The sequence below is a fragment of the Delphinapterus leucas genome, chromosome 6 (genome assembly GCF_059928025.1).
Source record: "Delphinapterus leucas isolate spDelLeu-1000000601 "Yukka" chromosome 6, BTC_Dleu_Yukka2, whole genome shotgun sequence".
Lineage (NCBI taxonomy): Eukaryota > Metazoa > Chordata > Mammalia > Artiodactyla > Monodontidae > Delphinapterus > Delphinapterus leucas.
Window position 1 is genome coordinate 112,199,696 of NC_143134.1, and position 22,900 is coordinate 112,222,595.

The 22,900-nt window shown below is 59.8% G+C and overlaps 1 protein-coding gene across 13 annotated transcripts in view; it reads left to right on the plus strand.

Annotated features, from left to right (window-relative positions):
• The window catches only part of DAB2IP (DAB2 interacting protein), a 172,954-nt gene that overhangs the window by 143,659 nt on the left and 6,395 nt on the right, over nucleotides 1-22,900 (plus strand). For 10 of the 13 annotated variants that reach the window (XM_089913694.1, XM_022578839.3, XM_089913695.1 and 7 more), the window contains 10 exons: nucleotides 1,372-1,470; nucleotides 2,361-2,915; nucleotides 5,990-6,131; nucleotides 6,221-6,365; nucleotides 9,060-9,296; nucleotides 10,977-11,178; nucleotides 13,052-13,230; nucleotides 15,289-16,177; nucleotides 16,821-16,973; nucleotides 19,148-19,344. In XM_089913694.1, the coding sequence (XP_089769820.1) occupies nucleotides 1,372-1,470; nucleotides 2,361-2,915; nucleotides 5,990-6,131; nucleotides 6,221-6,365; nucleotides 9,060-9,296; nucleotides 10,977-11,178; nucleotides 13,052-13,230; nucleotides 15,289-16,177; nucleotides 16,821-16,973; nucleotides 19,148-19,344 (2,798 nt within the window). The remainder of the gene's footprint in view (nucleotides 1-1,371; nucleotides 1,471-2,360; nucleotides 2,916-5,989; nucleotides 6,132-6,220; nucleotides 6,366-9,059; nucleotides 9,297-10,976; nucleotides 11,179-13,051; nucleotides 13,231-15,288; nucleotides 16,178-16,820; nucleotides 16,974-19,147; nucleotides 19,345-22,900) is intronic. The other 3 variants (XM_022578822.3, XM_022578821.3, XM_022578827.3) reach the window with 3 other exon arrangements.

The following is a 22,900-nucleotide window of genomic DNA, read 5'->3' on the forward strand; positions in this document are numbered from 1 at the left end:
CTCCAGTGCATTGTAGGGCAGTGGGGAGTGCCCCCTTTTCTGGCCCTGTCCCTGCCTCTGCGTGGTGAAAGCCAGAATCTTTCCTGCCCCGGCGTTCTGTGACCCAAGGTTTGAGAGCAGAGGGTCAGCCACCCAACCTGACAGGGCTGTTACCGAGGATCACCTGTCCAGTGCTTCCCTGTAGATGGGGAATCTGAGGCCCAGTGAGGGCAAGACGATGTCAAAGGTCACCCTACAAGCCCGAGGCCAAGCCACAGCCAGGGTAACTAATGTCGCAGGTGTTGCTGGGAGTTCCTAATTGCTTTTCTAATTATTCATGTTCTCTTCCCACCTCTGTTTCTGGGACTGTTTCTCCCACCCCCAACAGTCTTGCATAATTAGGAGAGCTTTCTGACAGAGGCACGACCCTGGGACTAATAGGGCAACCTCCCGGCACCCCCAGCTCCAGGGGAAGAGGAGGGTGGTGCCTGGCATCTGCCCTAGCCCTGTGCCCACTGGGTGCCGTTTCTGGTTCGGGACTCCTGGCCCAGCTGGGCTCCTTCTGGCCTCTGACTTCTCTCTGGGGCGGGCTGAAGATGGTGCCTGCCCACTGGTCCACAGCAGGGGGTGCTGTGGCTTCTGCAGGCCCGTGAATGGCTAGATAAGGCGTCTGGTTCCCTGGTGGAGACCTCGGCGTGCCGGGGACAGCGGGAACAGGGCAGGAACAGCTTGGGCTGGGCTTGCTCACCCGGAGGAGACCAGAAGGTGGGCAAGTCAGACAGGGAGGGGAGGGTAAGGGTTCCAGGCAGGACCCCAGGGCCCAGCACACCCAGACAGCCCAGTTCTCAGTGCTCTAGTCTGGCCCCAAGTAGGTTAGCCTTCTGTGACTGCCATTGCTGTCACTGTCACTTGGCAAGAGAAGCATCACCAGCAGGTGTCCGCTGAGGACCAAGGTGACCCTCGTGCCAACCCGTGGTTGTCTGCTAGGTGCCTGTGGCTCCACCGCTAGAGGGAGACTTGGGTGAAGCCTTGCTCTCTGACTCGTGCGGGGGCCCGTGCCCTCTGCCTCCCACCATCTCCAGGAGAATGAGGTTGGACTCAGAAAGATGCTGTCCTGTGGTCAGAGGGCACTGAGGCAGGGGTGAGGAGCCAGGACCAGGCACCAGCTGGCACGGGGCTGGGCCACCCTCCTGTCACTGTCTTGCTCTGGGACCCCAGGTCTCGGTGCACCACCCGCAAATGTGAAATATGGGGGTCGTTGTTCTGCCTCCTGCCTGGGGCTGGGGTGCGGTCAGACCCGGCAGCCAAACTCCCCCAAGTCCTGGAGGTCCTCCATCACGCCTCCTTGCTGCCTTCCCCTCCCCGTGACGCTGTCCTGCCCGTCCCCCACAGGTGACGACGTCGTCAGGAAGCAAGTGCTTCTCCTGCCGGTCAGCGGCCGAGCGGGACAAGTGGATGGAGAACCTGCGGCGAGCGGTGCATCCCAACAAGGTGGGCCTGTGTCCGCTGTCCCCAGAGCACGGGGGGTGGAGGCTAGACTCAGAGCAGAGCACAGACGCCGACGTGAGGGAGCAGACGGAGGGGTCTCTGGTGTGGCCTGGGCTTGGGGGTGCAGGCAGCCTGCGTGCAGGCAGGGCCCGAGCGGGCCGTAGTGCTGGGCTCTGAAAGAGGCTGACTCGTGCTGGGGGCCTCAGCCTTCGAAGCTGCACACTGAAGACGCTGGGCCAGAGAACTGAGCACTGGGGTTTTGGGTGCTGGTGTCCATCTGCCTGGAGCTCTTGACCCTCTCCCCCCCGGCCGAATCCTGCTCATCCCTTCGAGTCCAGCTTCGCTTTCTGTTCCCTCCTCCAGGCGAGCGCCGCCGGCCCAGGCTGGTGCCCTCCTGTGTTCCTACTGCCCCCAGGCTTCTCCCAGAAGGTTCCTGGGACCCCGACTGTCATCACTTGGTTCTGTGTCTGCCTCCCTGGCCAGCGTGGCCTGGGCTGAGTCCTGGTCGCCATGACATTACTAAGGAAGGGCCTTAGTGATGGTCTTACCTCTAAGTGACTTTGCAGACCAGCAAACTGCAGGGGAGCCAGTAAACGGCTGTCGTGTGCCAGGCGTCGTGCCAGCCTCTTACCTGCTCTGTACTCGGTTTTAATTCCCAAGGGAATAAAAAAAAGGGAGTTGAGGCTTAGATGGTCACTTGCCCACAGTCAGTGAGCTAGGGTGAGGTAGAGCAGAGATCCAGCCCCATAGCTGCACAGCCGTCAGACTCCAGAGCTGTCCCTCGCCCGGGGCCCGGTCCCTCCAGGCTCCAAGAGCTCTTCCCCGCTACGGGCTGGGCGATGGGCAGGCGGCTGGGCCCCCAGTCACCGCGGCCCCCCTGTGCGTGTGCGCAGGACAACAGCCGGCGCGTGGAGCACATCCTGAAGCTGTGGGTGATCGAGGCCAAGGACCTGCCTGCCAAGAAGAAGTACCTGTGCGAGCTGTGCCTGGACGACGTGCTGTACGCACGCACCACGGGCAAGCTCAAGACTGACAACGTCTTTTGGGGCGAGCACTTCGAGTTCCACAACCTGCCGCCCCTGCGCACCGTCACCGTCCACCTGTACCGCGAGACAGACAAGAAGAAGAAGAAGGAACGCAACAGCTACCTGGGCCTGGTGAGCCTGCCCGCCGCCTCCGTGGCCGGCCGGCAGTTCGTGGAGAAGTGGTACCCGGTGGTGACGCCCAACCCCAAGAGCGGCAAGGGCCCCGGGCCCATGATCCGCATCAAGGCGCGCTACCAGACCATCACCATCCTGCCCATGGAGATGTACAAGGAGTTTGCCGAGCACATCACCAACCACTACCTGGGGCTCTGTGCCGCCCTCGAGCCCATCCTCAGCGCCAAGACCAAGGAGGAGATGGCATCGGCCCTGGTGCACATCCTGCAGAGCACGGGCAAGGTGAAGGTAGGTGTGTGGGCCTCAGGCGGGACCCCACCTCATGTTGCCCCGTGGGAGGCTGGGTGACGTGCTGGATTACCTACCGGTCCCCATGTCCACGTCGTGGATTTCAGCTCTGGTGGAGGCACTGGTCACAGCCAGGTGAGTTTCTGAAACCCAAGAGATGCATCGTGGAGGGTGGGGACTTCGTGCTCCTTCGCCGTGGTTGGAGCTGATCACAGAGGCGGGTATGGAGCCCCTGGACCGGAGCACACCTTGCAGTGAGGAAATGGGTTTAGGGACTTAACCCACTGCCCCAGAGGGCTGGCCCCTCCCTGAGGCTCGAGGCGAGCAGGCCACGAGGCCCACCTCTGCCGGCACACAGGTCCCAGCGACCCAGACACACACGTCCAGTGAGGTGTTGAGTTTGGGACACATCCCAACAGGTGACCGCCAGGGTGCAGGCCGCTGTCCGAGCCCCAGACTCCCCCCTCACTCCCAATTCACACACATGGGACACAGTCACTATTGCAGCCGTCTGTTTGACGGGCAGCCTGCCACAGCTACAGCCGTCCCCAGCTCCAGAGTCTCCAGGAGCAGAGCTCATCTAAAGCCCTCCAGCAGGCCCTACTTCAGGGCCGGGGCGGGGCCCCTCTCCCGGCCTTTCACCTGCCTCTCCCTGCCAGGCCACACCTCAGCCCCACCCACCTGGCTTTGGAGACAGGTAGGCTCCTTCTGGAAGGCTCCACACGCCTACCTGCCCATCGCAGTGGAGTGTGGTTCTGTGGGCCTCGAGGGCACACCTCCCCCTCTCCACCCTGCCCCCTCCCTTGGATGCAGTGGAGAAGGGCTGGACGTGGGGTCCATCCACGCTGCAGAGGCCTTGTGTGCTGGCCCCAGGAGCTGGGCCTCTGCCCTCTGGACGTGGTGTGGCTTGCGGCCTGTGGTGGGGGTGAGGGACTGCCCTGGTCAAGGTCCTGAGCCCTCAGCCTGGGCTTGGGGAAGACACGGGCGGGGCCGGACCTCAGGTCCGCAGGCAGAGCCCAGGGCACGTGCTCCATTGGGGCCCTTATCCTCTGTCTGTTCCCGGAAGGCCCTGGCCTCCTTCGGGCCCTTCAGAGCCCCTGCCTGTTGGGCTCATGGTGTGGGACCAACGCAGGCACAGGGAGGGGCGCTTTCCCGGCATGGGCCCCGTGGGGTCCAGCACTCGGTTCCTCCACGTTGTTGGACCACCTTCCCCTGCCCCCAGCCTCCGACCTGCCTGGGCAAGGCTGCATGTGGGACCGTCTCTTAATTTCTTGCTTAGCAGTGGGAAGGGGGCTAGAAACTAAGTGAATGGAAGCCGTGCCTCCAGAGGGAGTTCCAGGGAGGCAGCAGGGGCTGGAGCAGCGTCCTCTCTGTCTCTGTGTCTGTTCTTCCAGTACGTGGCCCCCAAGGGCTGGGCTGGCCTGGGAGTCTGACTCCGATCTGAAGGGACCTTTGCTCTCATACTCACAGCTGAGACAGAAGAATCAGTTTGCTTATTGTGGAAGGAGGGGGAAGCCAGGGCTGCAGCCTCCCAGTGGGCCCTTAGGTGGGGAGAGCAGTAGGTGGAAGGATAGGAAGTAACTCGGGCTGCTGGCGTGACGTTTGTCCGAACTCTGACCACTTGGGCACTGATGGGTGCGATGTCTCTCGAGAGCACGTGACGAGGGCCCTGCAGTCCCGGGGGAGGGCTATGTGAGGGGGCACCTGGCACGTTCTCCTTGCCGTCCCCCCTCCCCTCAGTGCGAGGGGAGGAACAGGGCCTGGAAACAAGAGACTCGGGCCCAGTGTGGCCCAGGTAGCTGTGTGGCCTTGGACAGGTCCCTGTCCTGTTCTGGGCCTCTTCCCCCTTGTCGGGCCCTAGCTCTTAGCAGAGCCCCTCCTCTTCCCCACCTGGGCCTCGCGCCTGCTCCGGGAGTTCCGGAAGCCCTGTGGGCAAGAGCAGGGCAGTACACGCAGTACTTACCTCTGCTGTCGTGTGCTCAGAGAGGGGGCCCTGGAGGCCACCTGTGGTCAGGAAGGGGTCCTCAGGCTGTGTGGTCCCCGGAGAGGCCAACTGCCACTTCCCGCCAGCCCCTCCTGTCTCTCCATTGGCCAGCCAGCCAGGTCTCCGGGACCCGGAGTTCGGTTCTGTATTTCAAGGGACACTTGTGATTTCAGAGGGGCCCAGAGTTGTGCCCATCGGAGTGAGGAATTTCCAGAGCTCCAGAAGCCCTGGCCCGCACTGGCCAGTGCAGCCTCTGTGCAGGGCGGCCCCTGGCCCGACTGTCACCCTCCTCCGGGTCTCCGACTTCCTGCCTCCTGCCTGTCCTCCCCCCCATCCCCCAAGTCACAAGGCTGGCCGTGGGCGTGAGGAGGCGCAGGCTCCAGGGAGGAGTTTCCACCTGGGTGATGCAGCAGGTTCATCGTGCAGCCTCCCTGCAGTCAGGAGGGAAGGCGTGGGCTCAGGCTCCCTCCTGGGGTCTGCCCGTGAAGCTGTGCCTGGGGCTGAGAGGCTGGTGGGCCGCCTTCCCGCCCAGGCCGAGGTCGGTGCTCTCTCCATCTGAGCACTGGCTCACTGCCTTCCAGGGCAGCCGGACTGCCTCTGCCTCTCTCTCATCCTTGCCTGTGAGGCTACGCAGAACGAGCCCATGTCTGGTGTGGGAGACCCCATCAGAGTACTGGGTGGACAGTGGCAGCTGCTTGTGCGAGGGGCAGAGGGCAGCCCATCTGTCCTCTTCGACACGGGTGGCACTGGGCGGGGGAGTTCTGCTACCGTCACCCCACCAGACCTGGGCAGGGCTGAGCAGGGATTTGAGTTCCGTGGGCCCGGCTGTGATACGGGGGCCCATGGCTCCATGCAGCATGCTCTTGCATCCCTGATCCGGTACCCAGCTCTGATGTGGCCGTGGCTAGACGTCTCCCCTCATCAGGCTGCCCTGCCCTCACTCCCAGGCAGCCCCCACCAGTGGGTACCAGTAGCTTGCCAATGGAGCAGCCTCGAGGAGCAGGGGCTCCTGGCTAGGGTGTGGGTCTGGAACCCTAGGGCCCTACCTGCCGAGTCTGCTCAGGTCCACTCTCCTCACCTGGCTCCACAGGACTTCCTGACAGACCTGATGATGTCGGAGGTGGACCGCTGTGGAGACGAGCACCTCATCTTCCGGGAGAACACGCTGGCCACCAAGGCCATCGAGGAGTACCTCAAGCTGGTGGGCCAGAAGTACCTGCAGGACGCACTGGGTAGGGTGTGTGGGCCGGCCGGGGGCAGAGGGCAGAGGCAGGGCAAGCTCGCCAGGTCCTCACTGCCCCCTCCTGCCCTCTGGCCGCAGGGGAGTTCATCAAAGCGCTGTATGAGTCGGATGAGAACTGTGAAGTGGACCCGAGCAAGTGCTCAGCCGCTGACCTCCCCGAGCACCAGGGCAACCTCAAGATGTGCTGCGAGCTGGCCTTCTGCAAGATCATCAACTCCTACTGGTCAGTGCTGCCTCCGCGCCCTTCTCGGCCTCAGCTGCCCAGGGCCCCCCACCCCTGCGTCTCCCCTGTCCTTCTGTGTCCTTCTGTGCAGGTGCCTACAGAGTGCTGGGCTTTGTTCCCTCCGGACAGCTCTGTGAGGGGCTCTCCTCCATCATCCCCGACTCACGAACGGGAGAGCTGAGGTTTAATAAGGAGAGGAGAGGGGACACGCCCGCACCTCACACGGCTTCAGAGTGGGGCTCTGGGATTGGAAGCCACCCTCTGCCTGACCCCGCTGAGTCTCGCTGGGCTGCCAGGCCCCCGTCCTGGTCCTTTCTGGGCTGTCAGACGTAAGCAGTGTTCCAGAGTATACATGCAGGACGTGGTTTGTGCAGTGGTGAGGACTGGACCTGGCAGTCCATCGCACATGCTTAACAGTGGGCACCAGCTGGTGCTGTTGTAGGTGCTGGGGCTGCCCAGGGAGCCAGACTGACAAGGCCCTGCTCGGGCACCCACCTGGGGTGGGTGGATGGCTTCACCTGGGACTCCTCACCTGTCCGTAGGAGCTGGTGCTCACCTTCACAGGCTTGTGATCAGGCCCAGCAGGGGCCTGTGTGGGTGCCTGGACACCGGGTGTGGGCCTCCTGCTGGGGCTGTAGAGGACAAAGGAGGTGGATGGGGCCTTAACTGGGACAGAGGTCTGCGGGCTCCTGGCAGCCCCAGAAAGGAGCAGAGGTGTGCTGAGCCGGCCGCTCATACAGGACCGCGGTCAGGGCCAGAATCAGTCCCGGGGCCACTGAGGAGTGCTAGCCTGGCTACAAGGCTAGCGTCCCAGGCATGTATGTCTGGTGGCGGCTGACCTGGTGCCGAGTACAGCCTCGTCACTGTCCAGGGGACCATGCCGCCAGCCCCAAGCAGTGGGTATATTTTCACACTGGAGGAGCTGCCAAGGTTTCCTCCTCGGTCACTGCTGCAGCTCAGGACCTGCATCCCGTCCCCATCCAGGTCGCTCTCCTGACCCCATTCCCACCCCCTGACCCCCAGCCATACCTCCCTCCTTTCTTTGATTATGTTCTTTCCCGGCCTGGCCTGTATCTGGCTCCCCTCTGCAGCCCTCCTTCAGGTCACTGCATATGGTCGGCTCCCCTCTCCTGGGCACCCTCGCTCACAGCCCCGCTCCCATCAGAGTGCCTGATTGTGCCTGTGTCCAAGTCCGTTTCCTGCACACACCCTGAGCGCCCTGGGGGCAGGCAGATTCACCAGCTCGGGCCTGGGCATACAGGAGGGCCCGGGAATGTTTTGCTGCTCCCGAAGGACAGGCAGAGGCGGGCCTGCTAGGTGAGCGACAGCCTTGGATCTGGGCAGAGAGAGTGGCCAGAGCCAGTGGGGTGGGCGCCTCCGGCCCAGGGCCCTCTGGCCCAGGGCTACACAGGGTGCTCACCTGGGGCCAGCCTGGCCTCTTGGGCTGAGCTGAAAATGAACCCTGGCACCAGGGGAAGAGGGGCAGCCAGAGAGCCTGCGCTCTGGAACACACTTCCCACCCTTGGGCTAGGCTGTGTTTTCACCCTCTTCCCCCCTGTTCCCAGGGCGGACCGGGTGTGGGACACAGGGAAACATATCCACGGACAGTGATTTTCTGTTTCCTCTTTCTGGCGTTTGTAGAGGCCCAGAGGCACCTCTCAGTTCTGAACAAGGCTGTTGATAGATGTTATCATTCAGCGCCTGCCCCCTGCCCAGTCCTGTGCCTGGTACCTCAGAGGCCAGGACTAAAGGTCACCTGCCCTCACTTCCTCTCTAGCCACGTCCTTGTTGGTTCAGCCACATTCACTGCCAGAGCCTGCCGGGCTGGGTGCTGGGCTTGTTGGGCAGAAGCTCTTCAAGCTGATCGAAGCCTCTTAGAGTGTTGGGGGGCCCAGCCTTAAGATGGCTCTGTGAGCTCGGCAGCGCAGGCCTTGTTGTTAGTGCGAGAGCGAGGACACCGAAGCCCAGGGAGGGCCAGGCCCTGGGTCAGAGCGCCCTGAGCTAGTGACAGAGCCAGGCGGACTCTGGCTTCAGGGAGCGCCCATCTTCTAGGGTGAAAAGATAGGAAGGCCACTTAAAGCTTGGCCTGGTGGGGCCTCCCTGTGGCGGGGTGGGGGGACGCCCAGAGGAGATAGCCCCCAGCCGGGTGCCGGGAACGCGGCCTACACTCACCGGGTCCGCCTGGGGAGGCCACTGCCTCCATTTGCCTCCCCACTGAGAAAGTAGGGAGCCGTGTCCTCACCCTGTGGTTAGGATCCAGCCATCTTCTTGATCACCCCGAGCTCTGCTGAAAACCTCTAACTCTGTAACGTTATCTGAGTGAAGGGAGTAAGTCTCAAAAGGCAGGGATGGGAACCAAGGAGTGGTGCTCTGTTCCTACTGTGTTTTCCTCACCCCCCCAGACCCTGATGCCTGCCGTGTGGGGAGGGGGTGAAGCCCTCTGGGAGCTGGCCCTCACTGCCGGCTCCCCCGTGCCTGTGTCCCACCCCACTCAGCCCCTCGGGGAGAGATCCACCTGACTGCGGCCCGGGCGGCCCTGCTCCTGTGCTCTCCCTGTGCCGGCTCACACAGCCCTCATGGTGGAGCAGGGCTGGAACTCGGTTCCATTGGACCCAGAACCGGGTCCCTGCTCTGCCCCCTCTGGTCCCGGCGCCCTGCCTGACGGCCAGCCCCGCCTCATGTGTCCCGGCACAGTGTCTTCCCGCGGGAGCTGAAGGAGGTGTTCGCCTCATGGCGGCAAGAGTGCAGCAACCGCGGCCGGCCGGACATCAGCGAGCGGCTCATCAGTGCCTCCCTGTTCCTGCGCTTCCTCTGCCCGGCCATCATGTCGCCCTCCCTCTTCAACCTGCTGCAGGAGTACCCCGATGACCGCACCGCCCGCACACTCACCCTCATCGCCAAGGTCACCCAGAACCTGGCCAACTTCGCCAAGTGAGTGCCACGTCCCCCGACGGCAGGGTCCGCCCCAGAGCTGGGCCGCGCGGCAGGCCAGTCCCTGCTGTCCTCAGTCCTTCCCCGCACCCCAGCTCCCCTACTGAACGTACATGCCGCTGTGGTATGTTTCCGTGTAATTTTCAAAGGGGAGAAAACAAGGTATTTTTTCTTTCTGCTGCTTTTTTTTTTTTTTTGGCGGTACGCGGGCCTCTCACTGTCGTGGCCTCTCCCGTTGCGGAGCACAGGCTCCGGACGCGCAGGCTCAGCGGCCATGGCTCACGGGCCCAGCCGCTCCACGGCATGTGGGATCTTCCCGGACCGGGGCACGAACCCGTGTCCCCCGCATCGGCAGGCGGACTCTCAACCACTGCGCCACCAGGGAAGCCCCCTTCTGCTTCTTTGAATGAACATTTTATCATAAGGATTCTCCTATGTACTTACCATTCATACGCTTGGTTTTGAAATGAGTGACTAATATGCCTTTGAGGGACAAGGGCCTGTGTCTCCTGAAGCCGACCCCTGCGGTTGGGCACCCGGCTTGTTTCAGATTGTCCTTATCTAAGGCTGCCAAGGACGTCTTTGCTAGTGAAGCACTTCAGTGTTCTTGCGGTACCTTAGAGGGAGTGGGTGGAAACGGAAGGGCTGGGTCATCAAGGCGCTCTCAGGAGGTGTGGATGGAGCCCCCCTCTGGGCCTCCTCTGGGCCCGGCCTGCCCTCCGGGAGACAGCCCTACAGCAGGGGAGAGAGCGGGTGGACGTGGGCACACGGGCTCGCAGGAGGGCCCTGAGCTTCTTGGGAGAGGAGAGAGGGAGGCTTCCTAGAAGACGTTCTCCCCCACCCGCGTGTCAGGACGAAGGGCAGCAGGGGCAGACAGGCCCGGGAGGGACCAGGCACTGTGCAGTCCCTGAATCAGCAAGTGCCAGGCTGGGGGAGGTGGGAGATGAGACCCAAGAGGAAAGCAGGGGCTTTTGAAGGCCAGGCAGGGCCTTGGAGCGAGGGAGAGGGTGAGAGTCCTGCAGAGTTCAGCCTGACTGCAGTGGGACCAGGGGGTGGAGGGGGCGGGACTGGCAGGCGAGAGGCTGGGAGGAGAGCAAAATTATGCTTCTGGTAACAGCAAAGGGATGCAAGTATTGGGCCCGGGAGGTGGCGATGCTGGAGGCACTGCTGCGAGGTCACGGGGTGACTAGAAGGTAAGGTCAGCAGCCTGGCCAGTGGTGGGGGAGGCACGGGGGGAGCTGACCACGGCCGAGCTCCTCGTGCAGCTCTCTGCTGGGTGGTGGCGTCTCCCCTTGGGGCAGGGAGCCCCAGAGGAGGGCGCAGGTTCGGGGTGCCGGAGATGACCGCAGACCTGGCCAAGCTGAGGACGAAGGGGGAGGTGCCCGTGGCGGAATGTGTCTGAAAGCTCAGCAGAGAGACCTGGCCGGGCATGGATTGAGAGTCGTCTACGCACCAGGCCATTGCCATTTGGGGGAAAAGAGGAAGGAGATTGTGACTGCCAGTGAATGGGGAGTGAGGGCCACGGAACCTTCCAGGTCCTGTGAGAAAAGGCCCAGAAAGGGTCTCTAGCCTTAGCCATGAGGGCTCTGAGCCAGAGTGGATTGGCTGGCTGGGGAGTAAGTGGCGAAGGGGGGCTCCTGGGCGGGGCCCGGGGCACTCACGCCGTCTGCTCGGCTCCAGGTTTGGCAGCAAGGAGGAGTACATGTCGTTCATGAACCAGTTCCTGGAGCACGAGTGGACCAGCATGCAGCGCTTCCTGCTGGAGATCTCCAACCCCGAGACCGTCTCCAACACGGCCGGCTTCGAGGGCTACATCGACCTGGGCCGCGAGCTCTCCAGCCTGCACTCGCTGCTCTGGGAGGCCGTCAGCCAGCTGGAGCAGGTGCCTGTGCACCGGGCCGCAATGGGCGGAGGGCGGGCCGAAGGCCACCAGAGCTGCTTCAGGCCGCTCCAGCTCCCAGAGTAGCCAGGGGCTCAGAGGGTTCGCCTGTGTGGTGCGGATCAGCGGCCCTGCCGGGCGCCGGAGCCCGAGGGTCCAGCCCAGGCCCTGTAAGCGCTGGGGATCTCGGGGCCCACTTCCTCGGTGGGGAGCGCCGTGCTCACGCGGCAGCCCCTGCCCAAGGGAGGCCGCTCTGTGTACTGGGGCTTTGGCTGTGGCGTTGAGTGGATGGAGTCCACTGCTGAGGGTGTGCTCCCTGCCTCCGAAAAGTGTGATCAGGGTTAGCTGCTTCTCTGAAAACGTCCTTGCTCTGGGTTTTAAGGCCACCGATATGAAAAAGAAGACTGAAGATGCCACACCTCCACATGTCAGGCAGGAAGTTGCAAACCTTTCCAGAGTTGCCTTTGGCCATCAGTTGAAATGGTTATTCCCTAGACATCTCTGACATTGCTGCAGCCACCGTGGCCTGGGTTCCACTGTCCCAAGCAGCCCCAGCTCGCACAGTGAGCAGGTTCTTGGCAGCAAGGGCTGGGCCTGCCAGGATCCGCTTCCAGAACATCTGCTTTCCAGGGCTCTGTGAGACCGTCTTACAAAAGTAGCTACTGCTGAACCAGGACCGGAAGGCCTTCTTACTCCTGTCCCGTCCCTAGGGGTGAGCACTCAGGGCGCTCTGGTGTGTAGCCTTCTAGGTACACCTGTGCATATGTTAAGTACACACTAGGCAAAGTCCTTTCCCTTTTTGTTAAAGTGAGAACTTTGCGTGCAGCGCCACGTGAGTTTCCCACTCCTCCGTCATCGGCATCTCTTTACGACAGTACATGCCACACCGCCACTGTGACCTTTCTAATGGCACAGACTGTCCTGTCATGTGACTGCACCATTTAGTTTACTGGACGCTCAGATTAGGCCCAGCTTTTAACTACAAACATGCTGTTGCAGTCATTTCTGCTCCTTTATGTCCGTTGCCCTTTGGCTCCGAGAGACCCAGGAGGGAGAAATGGAAATGAGGGCCAAGGGCTTCTCTCCCTCCACTGCTGCCAAACACCATTCAGTCTACGGCCACCACTTAACTGAGCGCCTGTGCCCTGCCACCGTCTTCCATGTCCGCGCAACCAGACGGGAGCTACAGAAGTTGCAGCAGGATTGAAAGTCGAGCTGTTTGCCCCTCACGTCTCTTCTCTGTTGACTACACGAGTTTTCACACTTTCTTTTTGCACAAAGCCCTAGATGGAAGCTGGGGCATAAGCCAGGGGAAGGCAGAGTCCCCTGTCCCCAGCCCGGAACGCTTAGCACCATCGGTCGAAACCAGGATAGCGAGGTTTAGCCAGCCCAGGTGCCACTGTCTGCCTGACGGGCGTGTGGTGGTGCCTGCCTGGTGCCTGGGCCGTTGCCCCTGGGGCTCAGGTGTCAGAGTGGGTCAGGGCCCAGCCCACCCTGTGGAGTAGATGACATGGGAGGGAGCCATCCCCGAGCCAAGCCTCTCAGGTGGGGAAGGTCCAGGATTCCGTGTGGCCTGTCCTCTCTGTGGGGGAAGTGAGGTAGGACAGACTGGGGTGAAAGGCTTGGACTAGGTTAGCATTTCTCCCTGTGGGCCTCGCACCCTGTCCCAGAAATATGTGGGGAGCTGGTAAAAACGTCATTTGCGATTTCTGGGCTCCTTACCGCATCCCAGACCTGCCGGATCTGATCTGCATGGGAGGGCGGGCCTGCATTTCTGACTGGCTCCTTAGAAGTTTTGAACACAGTGGCTACAGCGCACTTGGCCTCCACAGGCAGCCCCAGTGGGTCACACCTGCCTCTTGCTGTGTTTTTGCAGAGCATCGTATCCAAACTGGGGCCTCTGCCTCGAATCCTGAGGGACGTGCACACTGCACTGAGTGCCCCAGGCAGTGGGCAGCTTGCAGGGACCAGCGACTTGGCCTCTCCGCCCGGCTCGGGCAGCAGCAGCGTCTCAGCGGGGCTGCAGAAGGTGGCGATCGAGAACGACGTCTCCGGGTAAGAGCTGCCAGGCGTGCTGGGTGTTGCGGGGTGCCTGTTCAGACAAGGCGCAGCCACCTGCAGTCTCATTTGGGGTGGAAGATACCTACGCTGGTGTTTATAAAACAAGCTGAATGAGACTCAGGTGTGTTTTTCAGACCCTAAGTAGTGAAGTTCTGTTTGGGAAAAATCAGGAAAGGCTTCTTGGAGGAGGTAGTGCTATAGTTTGGAGCTTAGGAAACAGTAATACCTCCATTGGTAGAAAAGGCGTTCTAGGCAGAGGGACTAGCACAGACAAAGGCCTGGAGAAAGACAACCCATCTTTTGTTGAAGAACAATTACTGGTCCCAGACACTTCCACATCACTGGGTTGTATGTGTTTCCTGGTATTTCCTGGACCTGAATCAGAATCTCCAGAAGTGACGCTCCAGGGTGTGTGTTTTCAGGAGGAGCTCAGGTGACTGTAAGGCTTAGAGACTGGGAGCCTGGGAAACTAGAGAGATGCTGAGGCCCAGCTCTTGCTCTGAGCCCCCAGCCCTGGGACGAGTGTCCAGTAAATAAAACAACAGTGGAGGGGGAGGCAAAGTGTTCTCTGAGTGATGACATCAAAATGAGGACCTTGGCGTTTACGGTGAACTATTTGTGGCGCAGTTGTACACTCCCCTCCTCTACCAGGGCCATCTTGGACCCGCTAGTGAGGATGAGGCCGGAGCAGCAGAGTTGGGAGCTCTCTGGTTCTGAAATGGTGGCAGCAGCAGGCTTTTAGCAGACGAGGGCGTTGAGATCGAGGACCTGGGGATGTGGTGCGAGGGACTGGAGGCCCAGGGGGAGGCGGGAGATGCAGAGACCTTGATGCCCCTTCTCGGGTCCCTCCAAGTCTTGAGGGGCCGTTCATACAATCTTCCAAGTGAGGCAAAGCAGAGATTCAGGTGGGGAACACACCTTAGCCGAGTGGTGGCTCGAGAGGTGTCCGGGCACATGGGTTCTCAGGAGACTTGACCTGGCTGTGTGGAAGGACGGCCCAGGCCCATGGCTGGTCTGGGTTTCTCCCGGCTCCACCTGCTGCCCTTGTCCACTTCTTCTCGACCCACAAGTGCTGTGGCCCTGAGTGGCCGCTACCTGCCCTGCCTAAGTCCCATCACCTGGGACTTGGCACTTCCTCACCATCCCAGGCTAAGCCAACTCCTTTCTAAGCCCATGTTGAACCCCCAAGTTCTTGCTGCCTCTAGCCCACTCAGAGCCCTGCTCACCCCCCGTATTCTTCCCTCCAAAGCCCACCTGGCTTTGTGCCCCCTTCCAAGGAGCTGGCTTCCAGGGAGGGGCCAGGGAGAGTCTGGGAGTCCGGGATGGGGGTGAGGGTATGGCCTGCCACGGCAGGTGCAGGCCCTCCCCGCCTGAGTCACGCCCGGAGGAGCCTCCTCTGATTCCTTGCTTCTGCCGGAAGCGCCAGCCCCCGCCTGCCAGTCAGACGGGTGGCAGCAGGAGGCTGCAGGTGGAGGCTTCTCTCAGCACAGGCCCCCACCTAGTTGCCAGTGTGACTAGGAGCAAGAGGGAAGAGGCAGAGGGAGCCCCCGTGGCTTTGAAGCCCTAGTTCTCGGTGCAGGACCCTTGGATAGCAGAGAGCCACTGCGTCGTGGGTTTGGATTTAGTCAGAGGGATTTTCCAGAACACTTCAGGCCCCAGAACCTACTGTCCCAAGATGCAGCTGAGCAGGGAAAGGGCCTGCCAGGCCGCCTGGCCTGACCCTGGGAGCGCGGGTCCCTAGTGCAGAGGTTCCGTGCTGGAGCAGCCATCAGCCCCTCGCCCTCGTGGTGGCTTCTGCCAGGGTCAGCTGCCCGGGCTGTGGTTTGGTTTTGCAGCTGCGCCACTGGGCCCCGGGACTCTCCCACTCTCACTACCCCCACACCTCCTCCCCTCCCCTGCCTTCCCTCTTCTCCCCTCCCCTTCCCCCCACCCTGGCTCAGGCCGCCGGGTGGGCGGCAGGTTGGCGGGGGCTTTTGGTTGGGACCCGCCTTGGCCGCATTCACAGTTCTTCTCTTCCCCCTTCTTTCCCTGTGTGTGCTTGTCTCCCTGCAGTCTGATAGATTTCACCCGGTTACCGTCTCCAACCCCCGAAAACAAGGACTTGTTTTTTGTCACAAGGTCCTCCGGGGTCCAGCCCTCACCTGCCCGCAGCTCGAGTTACTCGGAAGCCAACGAGCCTGATCTTCAGATGGCCAACGGTGGCAAGAGCCTGTCCATGGTGGACCTCCAGGACGCCCGCACGCTGGACGGGGAGGCGGGCTCCCCGGCGGGCCCCGACGCCCTCGCCGTCGACGGGCAGGCACCTGCAGTTCAGCTGGTGGCCGGGTGGCCGGCCCGGGTGGCCCCAGTGAGCCTGGCAGGGCTGGCCACGGTGCGGCGGGCAGGCCAGACGCCGAGCACAGCGGGCACCTCGGAGGGCGCGCCGGGCCGGCCCCAGCTGTTGGCGCCGCTCTCCTTCCAGAACCCTGTGTACCAGATGGCGGCCGGCCTGCCGCTGTCTCCCCGTGGCCTTGGCGACTCTGGCTCCGAGGGCCACAGCTCCTTGAGCTCCCACAGCAACAGTGAGGACCTGGCAGCTGCCGCCAAGCTGGGAAGTTTCAGCAGCACCGCCGAGGAGCTGGGGCGGCGCCCCGGGGAGCTGGCGCGGCGACAGGTGTCGCTGACTGAGAAGGGTGGGCAGCCCCCGGGGCCGCGGCAGAACAGCGCCGGCCCCCAGCGGAGGATCGACCAGCCGCCGCCCCCACCCCCGCCGCCGCCTCCCGCGCCCCGCGGCCGGACGCCACCCACCCTGCTGAGCACCCTGCAGTACCCGCGGCCCTCGAGTGGGACCCTGGCGTCGGCCTCGCCCGACTGGGCTGGCCCCGGAGCCCGGCTGCGGCAACAGTCCTCCTCCTCCAAGGGCGACAGCCCCGAGCTGAAGCCTCGTGCGGTGCACAAGCAGGTCAGTACTGCCGGGCTCCGGCGCCGGGGGGCGGCCTGAACCCGTGTTGTGCTGCTCCTCCTGGCCGTGTCATCGCCACCTGCACCCGCTGCCATCCCATGCTGAACGATGCCCCGCTCGTCCCCATCCCACCAGCCTGTGCACCCCCCCAGCCCCTCCCCCGGCCCCACTGGCCCCTGCCTGCGTCCTGTGAACCAGGGACACTGCGGCCCGGGGGTCCCTCTGCCAGTTTCCTCAGAGACAGCTGGGGTCAAGGAGGAAGGGGGAGGGGTCCGTCCATCTCCAGTTCCAAGCCTGTTAAAGCCCGACCCAGGGTAGGGGTTGACGTGGCCCCCAGGCCGCCTCCTGCTCTGAGATGGCCTCCAGGGCTGTACACGCAGTAGGGTAACAGATTTACTGTGGGCCGGACACTGACCTGGTGGGCCAGGTCCACTCGCTCTCACTTGGGCGGCAGAGAGCCACGCTCAGGAGGCCACCTGGGCTCTCGACTCTGCTTCAGGCTACCTGGAGTTGCCTGGGCCGGGGGCTGCATCAGACGTGCCCAGTCAGCTAAAGATTCCCTCTGAGCCACTTGTCCCTGGGGCTCACCCAAGGCCACCCCCCACCCCTCCCTCCAGCCCCTCACAGCTGTGTTTCATCGCAGGGCCCTTCACCCGTGAGCCCCAATGCCCTGGACCGCACGGCCGCCTGGCTCTTGACCATGAACGCGCAGTTGTTAGAAGACGAGGGCCTGGGCCCAGACCCCCCCCACAGGGATAGGCTAAGGAGTAAGGAAGAGCTCAGCCAAGCAGAAAAGGTAAAGCTGGACCCTGGCAGTTCGGGGCAGGGCGGGCTGCCTCCCCGAGGTGGCTGGCAGAATCCTCTCCCCTCGAGCCCTGAATTCCCGCACGTGGCCAGTCCCCTCTCAACCCCTGGTCCCACGTGAGGACAGCCGTCAGTGGAATTTGGAGGATTTAGCTTAAACCTGAGGTTTCCTACATGGGCTGCATGTGAGACCCACCCAGGAATCATATTGAATCCAGACCCCAGGAGGCACCTTCCCTAAGTGACTGGGCAGCCGAGCTTCTGAGCATCTGGGACTTGAGGAGAATCCAGGACCTGGGGGGTCAGGGGTGCCTAAGAGGTGCATGGAGACCCTTGGGGGGAGCCTCACGCATGAAGAGGCAGAGGCACGGGTCCTGGAGACAGCAGGGAGGCACCCCGGCCAGGCCCCTCCGCTCTGGGATTGTGCCTGCCCGCGGCCTGGCTTTCCCCCAGTCCCCGTCCCCACCAGGGTCTGGGAGAGAGAGCCAGGGAGGGGTGATGTCAGATTGCTACCGAGATGTTTTCTTCTTTCCAGGGGAAAAATATTGGTCCTAAAACATCCAGATCCCACCCCCAATTGTACATCTAGTATTTGGGTGAGCAGTGGGGTGCTCCAGTTCTCCACAATTCTTTTAGTTATTGTGGCAGCTGCCCTGGATCCATGGCCGGTTCCCATCTCCTCCTGGAGGCCAAAGCCCAGGTTGACACAGGACCAGTGCAAGGCCCCCCAGAACAGCAGCCACTTCCCCCACTCACCGTGGGTACCCTCGCCCCTCTCGGCCCCAGGAAAGCCTGTAGCAGCCTCTCAGGCGAGGGCACGCAGGGCGGGGTGTCCGCTCTCCCTCGCACTGGCCTGGGGTCAGGTCCACGTCCATGCTGCATTCCGCCGCCTCCACCATCCCCTTGGTCCACTGCATCCACCTGCTTTCACCATTATTGCGTGAACGGGACCAGGGGACATGGGGCACAGTGCTCCAAGAGCCAGAGTTTGGCTGGGGAGCAAGGAGGGCCAGCTTCACCCCAGGCTCCTTGCGTGAGTCTGGGGCCGGGCTCTGCGCTTTTCTGAGACTACCTACCTTGCTTCCCATCTGTGAATTACAAGGAGTGCCTGAACGATTTCAAGGGTCAGGCTGCAGCTGGAGTGTTCTCTTTCCTCGTGCCTTGGCCCAGTGAGCTGCTGTTTCTCTCTTTCTTTGCCATTAACCCTCGCAGGCAAATCCTGGAGTTCCCTTGAGCTCCTTGAATACCTGGTCCTGCCTCTGTCAGGGAGGGCCCTCCCGACCCCACTCGGACCAGCCGTGCAGGAGACCTAGGATGGGGCTGTTTCTTCCAGAGCTGGGCTCTCTGGGGCCAGCTTTGCTTCAGGAGTTACATTTGCTGCCTCCTGGCCTCTGGGCGGTCCTTGGCTGATGAGTGAACTGGCTCCTGATGCCCGAGACTCAAGGAGAGGCCCTTCCTGCCTTCCCCATTCCCTGTATTCTCACAGTACCCGGCGCCCAACCTCTCCAGCCCCTTGATTCGGGTGTTGACCCTGCCTCGCTCTCTGTTCAACTCGCACAGCCTCCCAGCTCACTGCTTCTCTTGCCACTTTATACATCCCTCCTCCTCCCTGAAGGCCGAGAGTGCTGGGCTGAGTCAGATCCAGAAAGCCCTAGACCACTGCCTTTAATCTCTTCCCCCGACTTCCTATGCGACTTGCCACGGCTTCAGGGTCAAATCGAGCCTGGGAGGCTAGGATCTCACCCCATCGGTCACTGTGCTCCTCACGTGATTGGGTCATTTGCCTTCTGGGTCTCAGCGTCCCCTCCTGTGGAGCCCCCGTCTCTCAGAGCACTGTCATCTCCTTAATGTACCCAAGAGGTTTATAACTTTTTTTTATTATGAAAAGCTCAGGACCTTTACTTCTGAGGTCTGGTTCGAGTCTTCATCTGCCTCATAGCTGTAGGTTGGGCTGGCGGGTGGGAGAGCCCCGGATGGGGGCCAGGCATCGAGTGTCACTGGCCCCCTCTCCCTGGGCGTCTCCCCGCTGTGGGAAGAGGACTGAGATGGTGATGGGCCCTGAGGCATTCCGAGCCGGGCTGCCTCCCATCCTGTGCCCCTTCCCCGGGCTCATGAGGCTGTGCTCTCTGTCCTGGGTGCTGTGCCCGTGGCACGCCGCCCTCCTAGCAGGACCTGGCAGTGCTGCAGGACAAGTTGCGAATCTCCACCAAGAAGCTGGAGGAGTATGAGACCCTGTTCAAGTGCCAGGAGGAGACAACCCAGAAGCTGGTGCTGGAGTATCAGGCGCGGCTGGAGGAGGGCGAGGAGCGGCTGCGACGGCAGCAGGAGGACAAGGACATCCAGATGAAGGGCATCATCAGCAGGTGAGCGCGGCCGCCTCTTCCTCCTCTGCGCCCGCTTCTGGCCCCACGCACACACAGGAGCGGACCTGTCCGCTGCCCTCCAGGAGGCCCCGGATCCGAGGGCGGGGCTGCTCAGCCACAGGGTGAGCCGAGTGTGGAGAGAGAAGAGTGTCCGAGGCGGTGGGGACAGTGTGGCACAGGCCCGGAGGCGGGAGGTAGCCCGGAGTGTGGGGGGCCCACATGGTGCAGTGTGTGTCGATGGCGGAATGTGAGGTTGGCCAAGGCAGCCGCAGAGGGCCTGGGCTCCCTGTAGGGAGTCATGTTTTCTTGGTGCGCGCTCACAGGGGAGTTCAGAAGCTGGATGCAGGTGCCAGGAAAGACAGTGAGGGTCCATTCCGGGGCAGGAAAAGGAATGAATGCCAGTTACATGCAGTGGGTGAGGGTGAGAGGTGGGAGGGAAGAAGTAGCCAGAATGAGCCCCGGATTTTTACCAAGAGCATCCAGGTGTGTCATGGTGCCAGTTACTGAGATGGGGACCTTTGGAAGAAGAGCAGTTTGGTTGGGGAGGGAGAGAGATGATGCCAGTTTTGGATATGTTGAGTTTTAAGGTGCCTGTGGGTTATGCAGGAAGATTTCCAGGTGGACCATTGCCTGTAATGCTGACTCTCATCCTTATTGGTGGCTTATCTTTATTTCTGTGTTGATTCCCTTCTCTCTTCCACTCTGCCCACGGATAAAGTGGATACACCCTCCTGCATGTCTGCAAGCAGGGAATATAGTCAAGGTGTAGCATTCAGACCAGCCCACAGGGTCCCAGTCATGGAGTTTACTTCCTTATGACAGTACTACCAAGTGCAAGAGGAGACCGTGTGGACTTACAGCTTGTTTGTTCACATGGTACAAGAGCCTGTCATCAGGATAGATTCAGCAGCTGTGCAGTAACCCGGGATGTTCCCCCACCTGGCCTCATGCTCTGTCCACTGTAAAGATCCTTCCTTAATTCCTCCTGTTCAGACCACCTGTTTCTCTGCTTCTAATTATTGCTGGCTTGATTTACCTGTGGGCTTCTTCTTTATAAAATGGTTAGCATGAGCAGAGGGCCTATAACCAGGGTGACTAGAAACCCCCTGTTGACTGAACTTCCAGCTCTGCTCTTGGCTCACCTCATGTGTGTGGTTCCAAGAAAGGAAACACTTTTCATTTAACCACATTCTCATCTTATCTATTATCTGAGAGGTGCACGCTCTCCTGAATTCAGTAACACATTTATTTCTACTAGCCAAGCCTGGTATTTCCTCCCTGCTGTACACGTCAATTAAGTCAATTTGGTTGACAGTGTTGTTCACGTCTTCTATATCCTTACTGGTTTTTCTCTGTAATTGTTTTCTATCAATTATTGAGAAAAGGATAATGAAGTTTCTAATCCTAATTACAGATTTGTCTGTTTCTCTTTTCATTTCTGTTGGTTTTCACTTTATGTTCACTGAAACTCTATTCTTAGACACATACACATTTAGGCTAGTTATGTGCTGTTGACGAACTGATCTCTTTATCATTATAAAATCATCTTCTTTATCCCTTGTAATATTCCTTGCTCTGAAATCTACTTTGTTTGATATTAGGACAGCTGCCCTAACTTTCTTTTGATTGGTATTAGCCTGGTATATCCTTTTTCATCCTATTTATACTTTTAACCCAATTATGTCCCTCATTATAAAGTGAGTTTCTGTTACAGACACCTTATTGTTCTTGCTTTTTATCTAATCTGACAGTTTTCTGCCTTTTAATTGGAATGTTTAGACTATTTACATTTAATGTAATTGTCAATATAATTACATTTAAACTTATTATCTTGCTACTTGTTTTCTATTTGTACCATCTGTTTTGTTCCTTTTCCTGCCCCCTTTTAGATTGAGTATTTTTTATGATTCCACTTTATCTCCTTTATTGGCATATTAGCTGTATCTTGTTGTCACTTTAGGGCAGGGGTTAGAAACCTTCTGTAAAGGGGCAGATAATAAGTGTTTAGACTTTGCAGGCCATATGGTGTCTATCGCAACTGTGTAACTAATATGCTAAAACTCCGCTGTTCTAGCAGAAGCATGTGCGTGGTGTGGCTATTTACGAAAACTAGCAGTGGACCTAATTTTTCCCTTACCCAGGCTGTGATCATAGGGACTCTGATAGTATCTTTTTCTTCTGGCTGATTTACAGTTTTTTTTCTTTATCATCCATTGCCAGCAACTTGATTATGAAGTGCCTTGACATTTTTCTTCATGGGTTTGTTGAGCTCTTGGATCTGTGGGTGTGGGGTTCTGCCTCCTTAGTCTGTTTTCTGGGACTTTAATTGCATATACATTAGGCTGCTTTACGTTGTCCCACATCTTACTGATGCTCTGCTGTTGCCCTTTTTTCAACTTTTTCCTGTGTTTTATTTTAGATTGTTGCAGTGTCTTCAAGTTCACTAATCGTTTCTTCTTAAGCGTCTAATCTGCCGTTAATCCTATCCAGTATTTTTTCATTTCGGGTGTCGTATTTTTGCCCCTGAGTTTTCAGTTTTCTTTAAATCCCATCCATTTCTTTTCTCATCATGCTCACGCATTCCTCTGTTTTCTTGAACGTGTAGAATATATTTATAACAGTTGTATTAACGTCCTCGTCTACTAATTCTATCATCTGACATCTTCTGAGTCTGTTTTTATTGCTTTTCCTCCTGGTCATGTGTTGGTTTTGTTTTCCTGCTTCTCTGCGTGCTTGATGATTTGGGGTTGGATGCCAGACATTGTGATTTTCACGTAGCTGTTGGATGTGTTGTGTTCCTCTCAATATCTGGGGGCTTTGTTCTGGGACACAGTGACGTTGGAAGAATCAGTTTGATTCTTTGGAGGCTCACTTTTAAACTTCGTTGGGGTGGGTCCTGGACAGGCTTTAGCCTAGGCCTCATCTGGCTTCACTGTTGAGGACTTTCCTGCTGGGGATTCTACGTGATGCCTCCTGTGTTAGTGTGCTTTTCCACACTGACTAGAGGGATCATGAACTATTCCTGGGGTGGTTTTGTGTACTCCTTTCCGATGGCTCTTGCCGCAGCCCGGCTATTTTCTCACAAGCGTGCAGAGCGGTCCTCAGCCAAAGCCCCAGGGGGACCCCTCAGGAGATAGGTAGAGTCCTCTCTGCATTTTCTCCTCTCTGGTACTGCCCCCCAAAAGCTTGGCTCCCCCACCCCCACCCTTCCATCCTCCCAGGGTCTCCTTGACTCCACGTGACCCCTTCCCTCCGTTGCTTGCCGGGACACTGCCAGCAGTGGGCAGGGCTCGCTTCGTGTGTCCCCTTCTCTTAGGGGTCGCCACACTGTACTGCACTGCCTGCTTTTCAGTGTCTGGAAACCTCTGTTTTCGTATATTTTGTCCAGTTTTCTAGTTTGTTTGTTTCTTAGGGCAGGAGGTTAAATCCAGTGCCTGTTTGTTATTCCACCATAGCTGGGAGCAGAAGTCTCTCCCCCTTCCTCCATTCCTCCCACTCCTGCTTCTCACAGGCTTTGCTCAGTGACGTACCTACCTATGACAAGGAACTTCCCCTC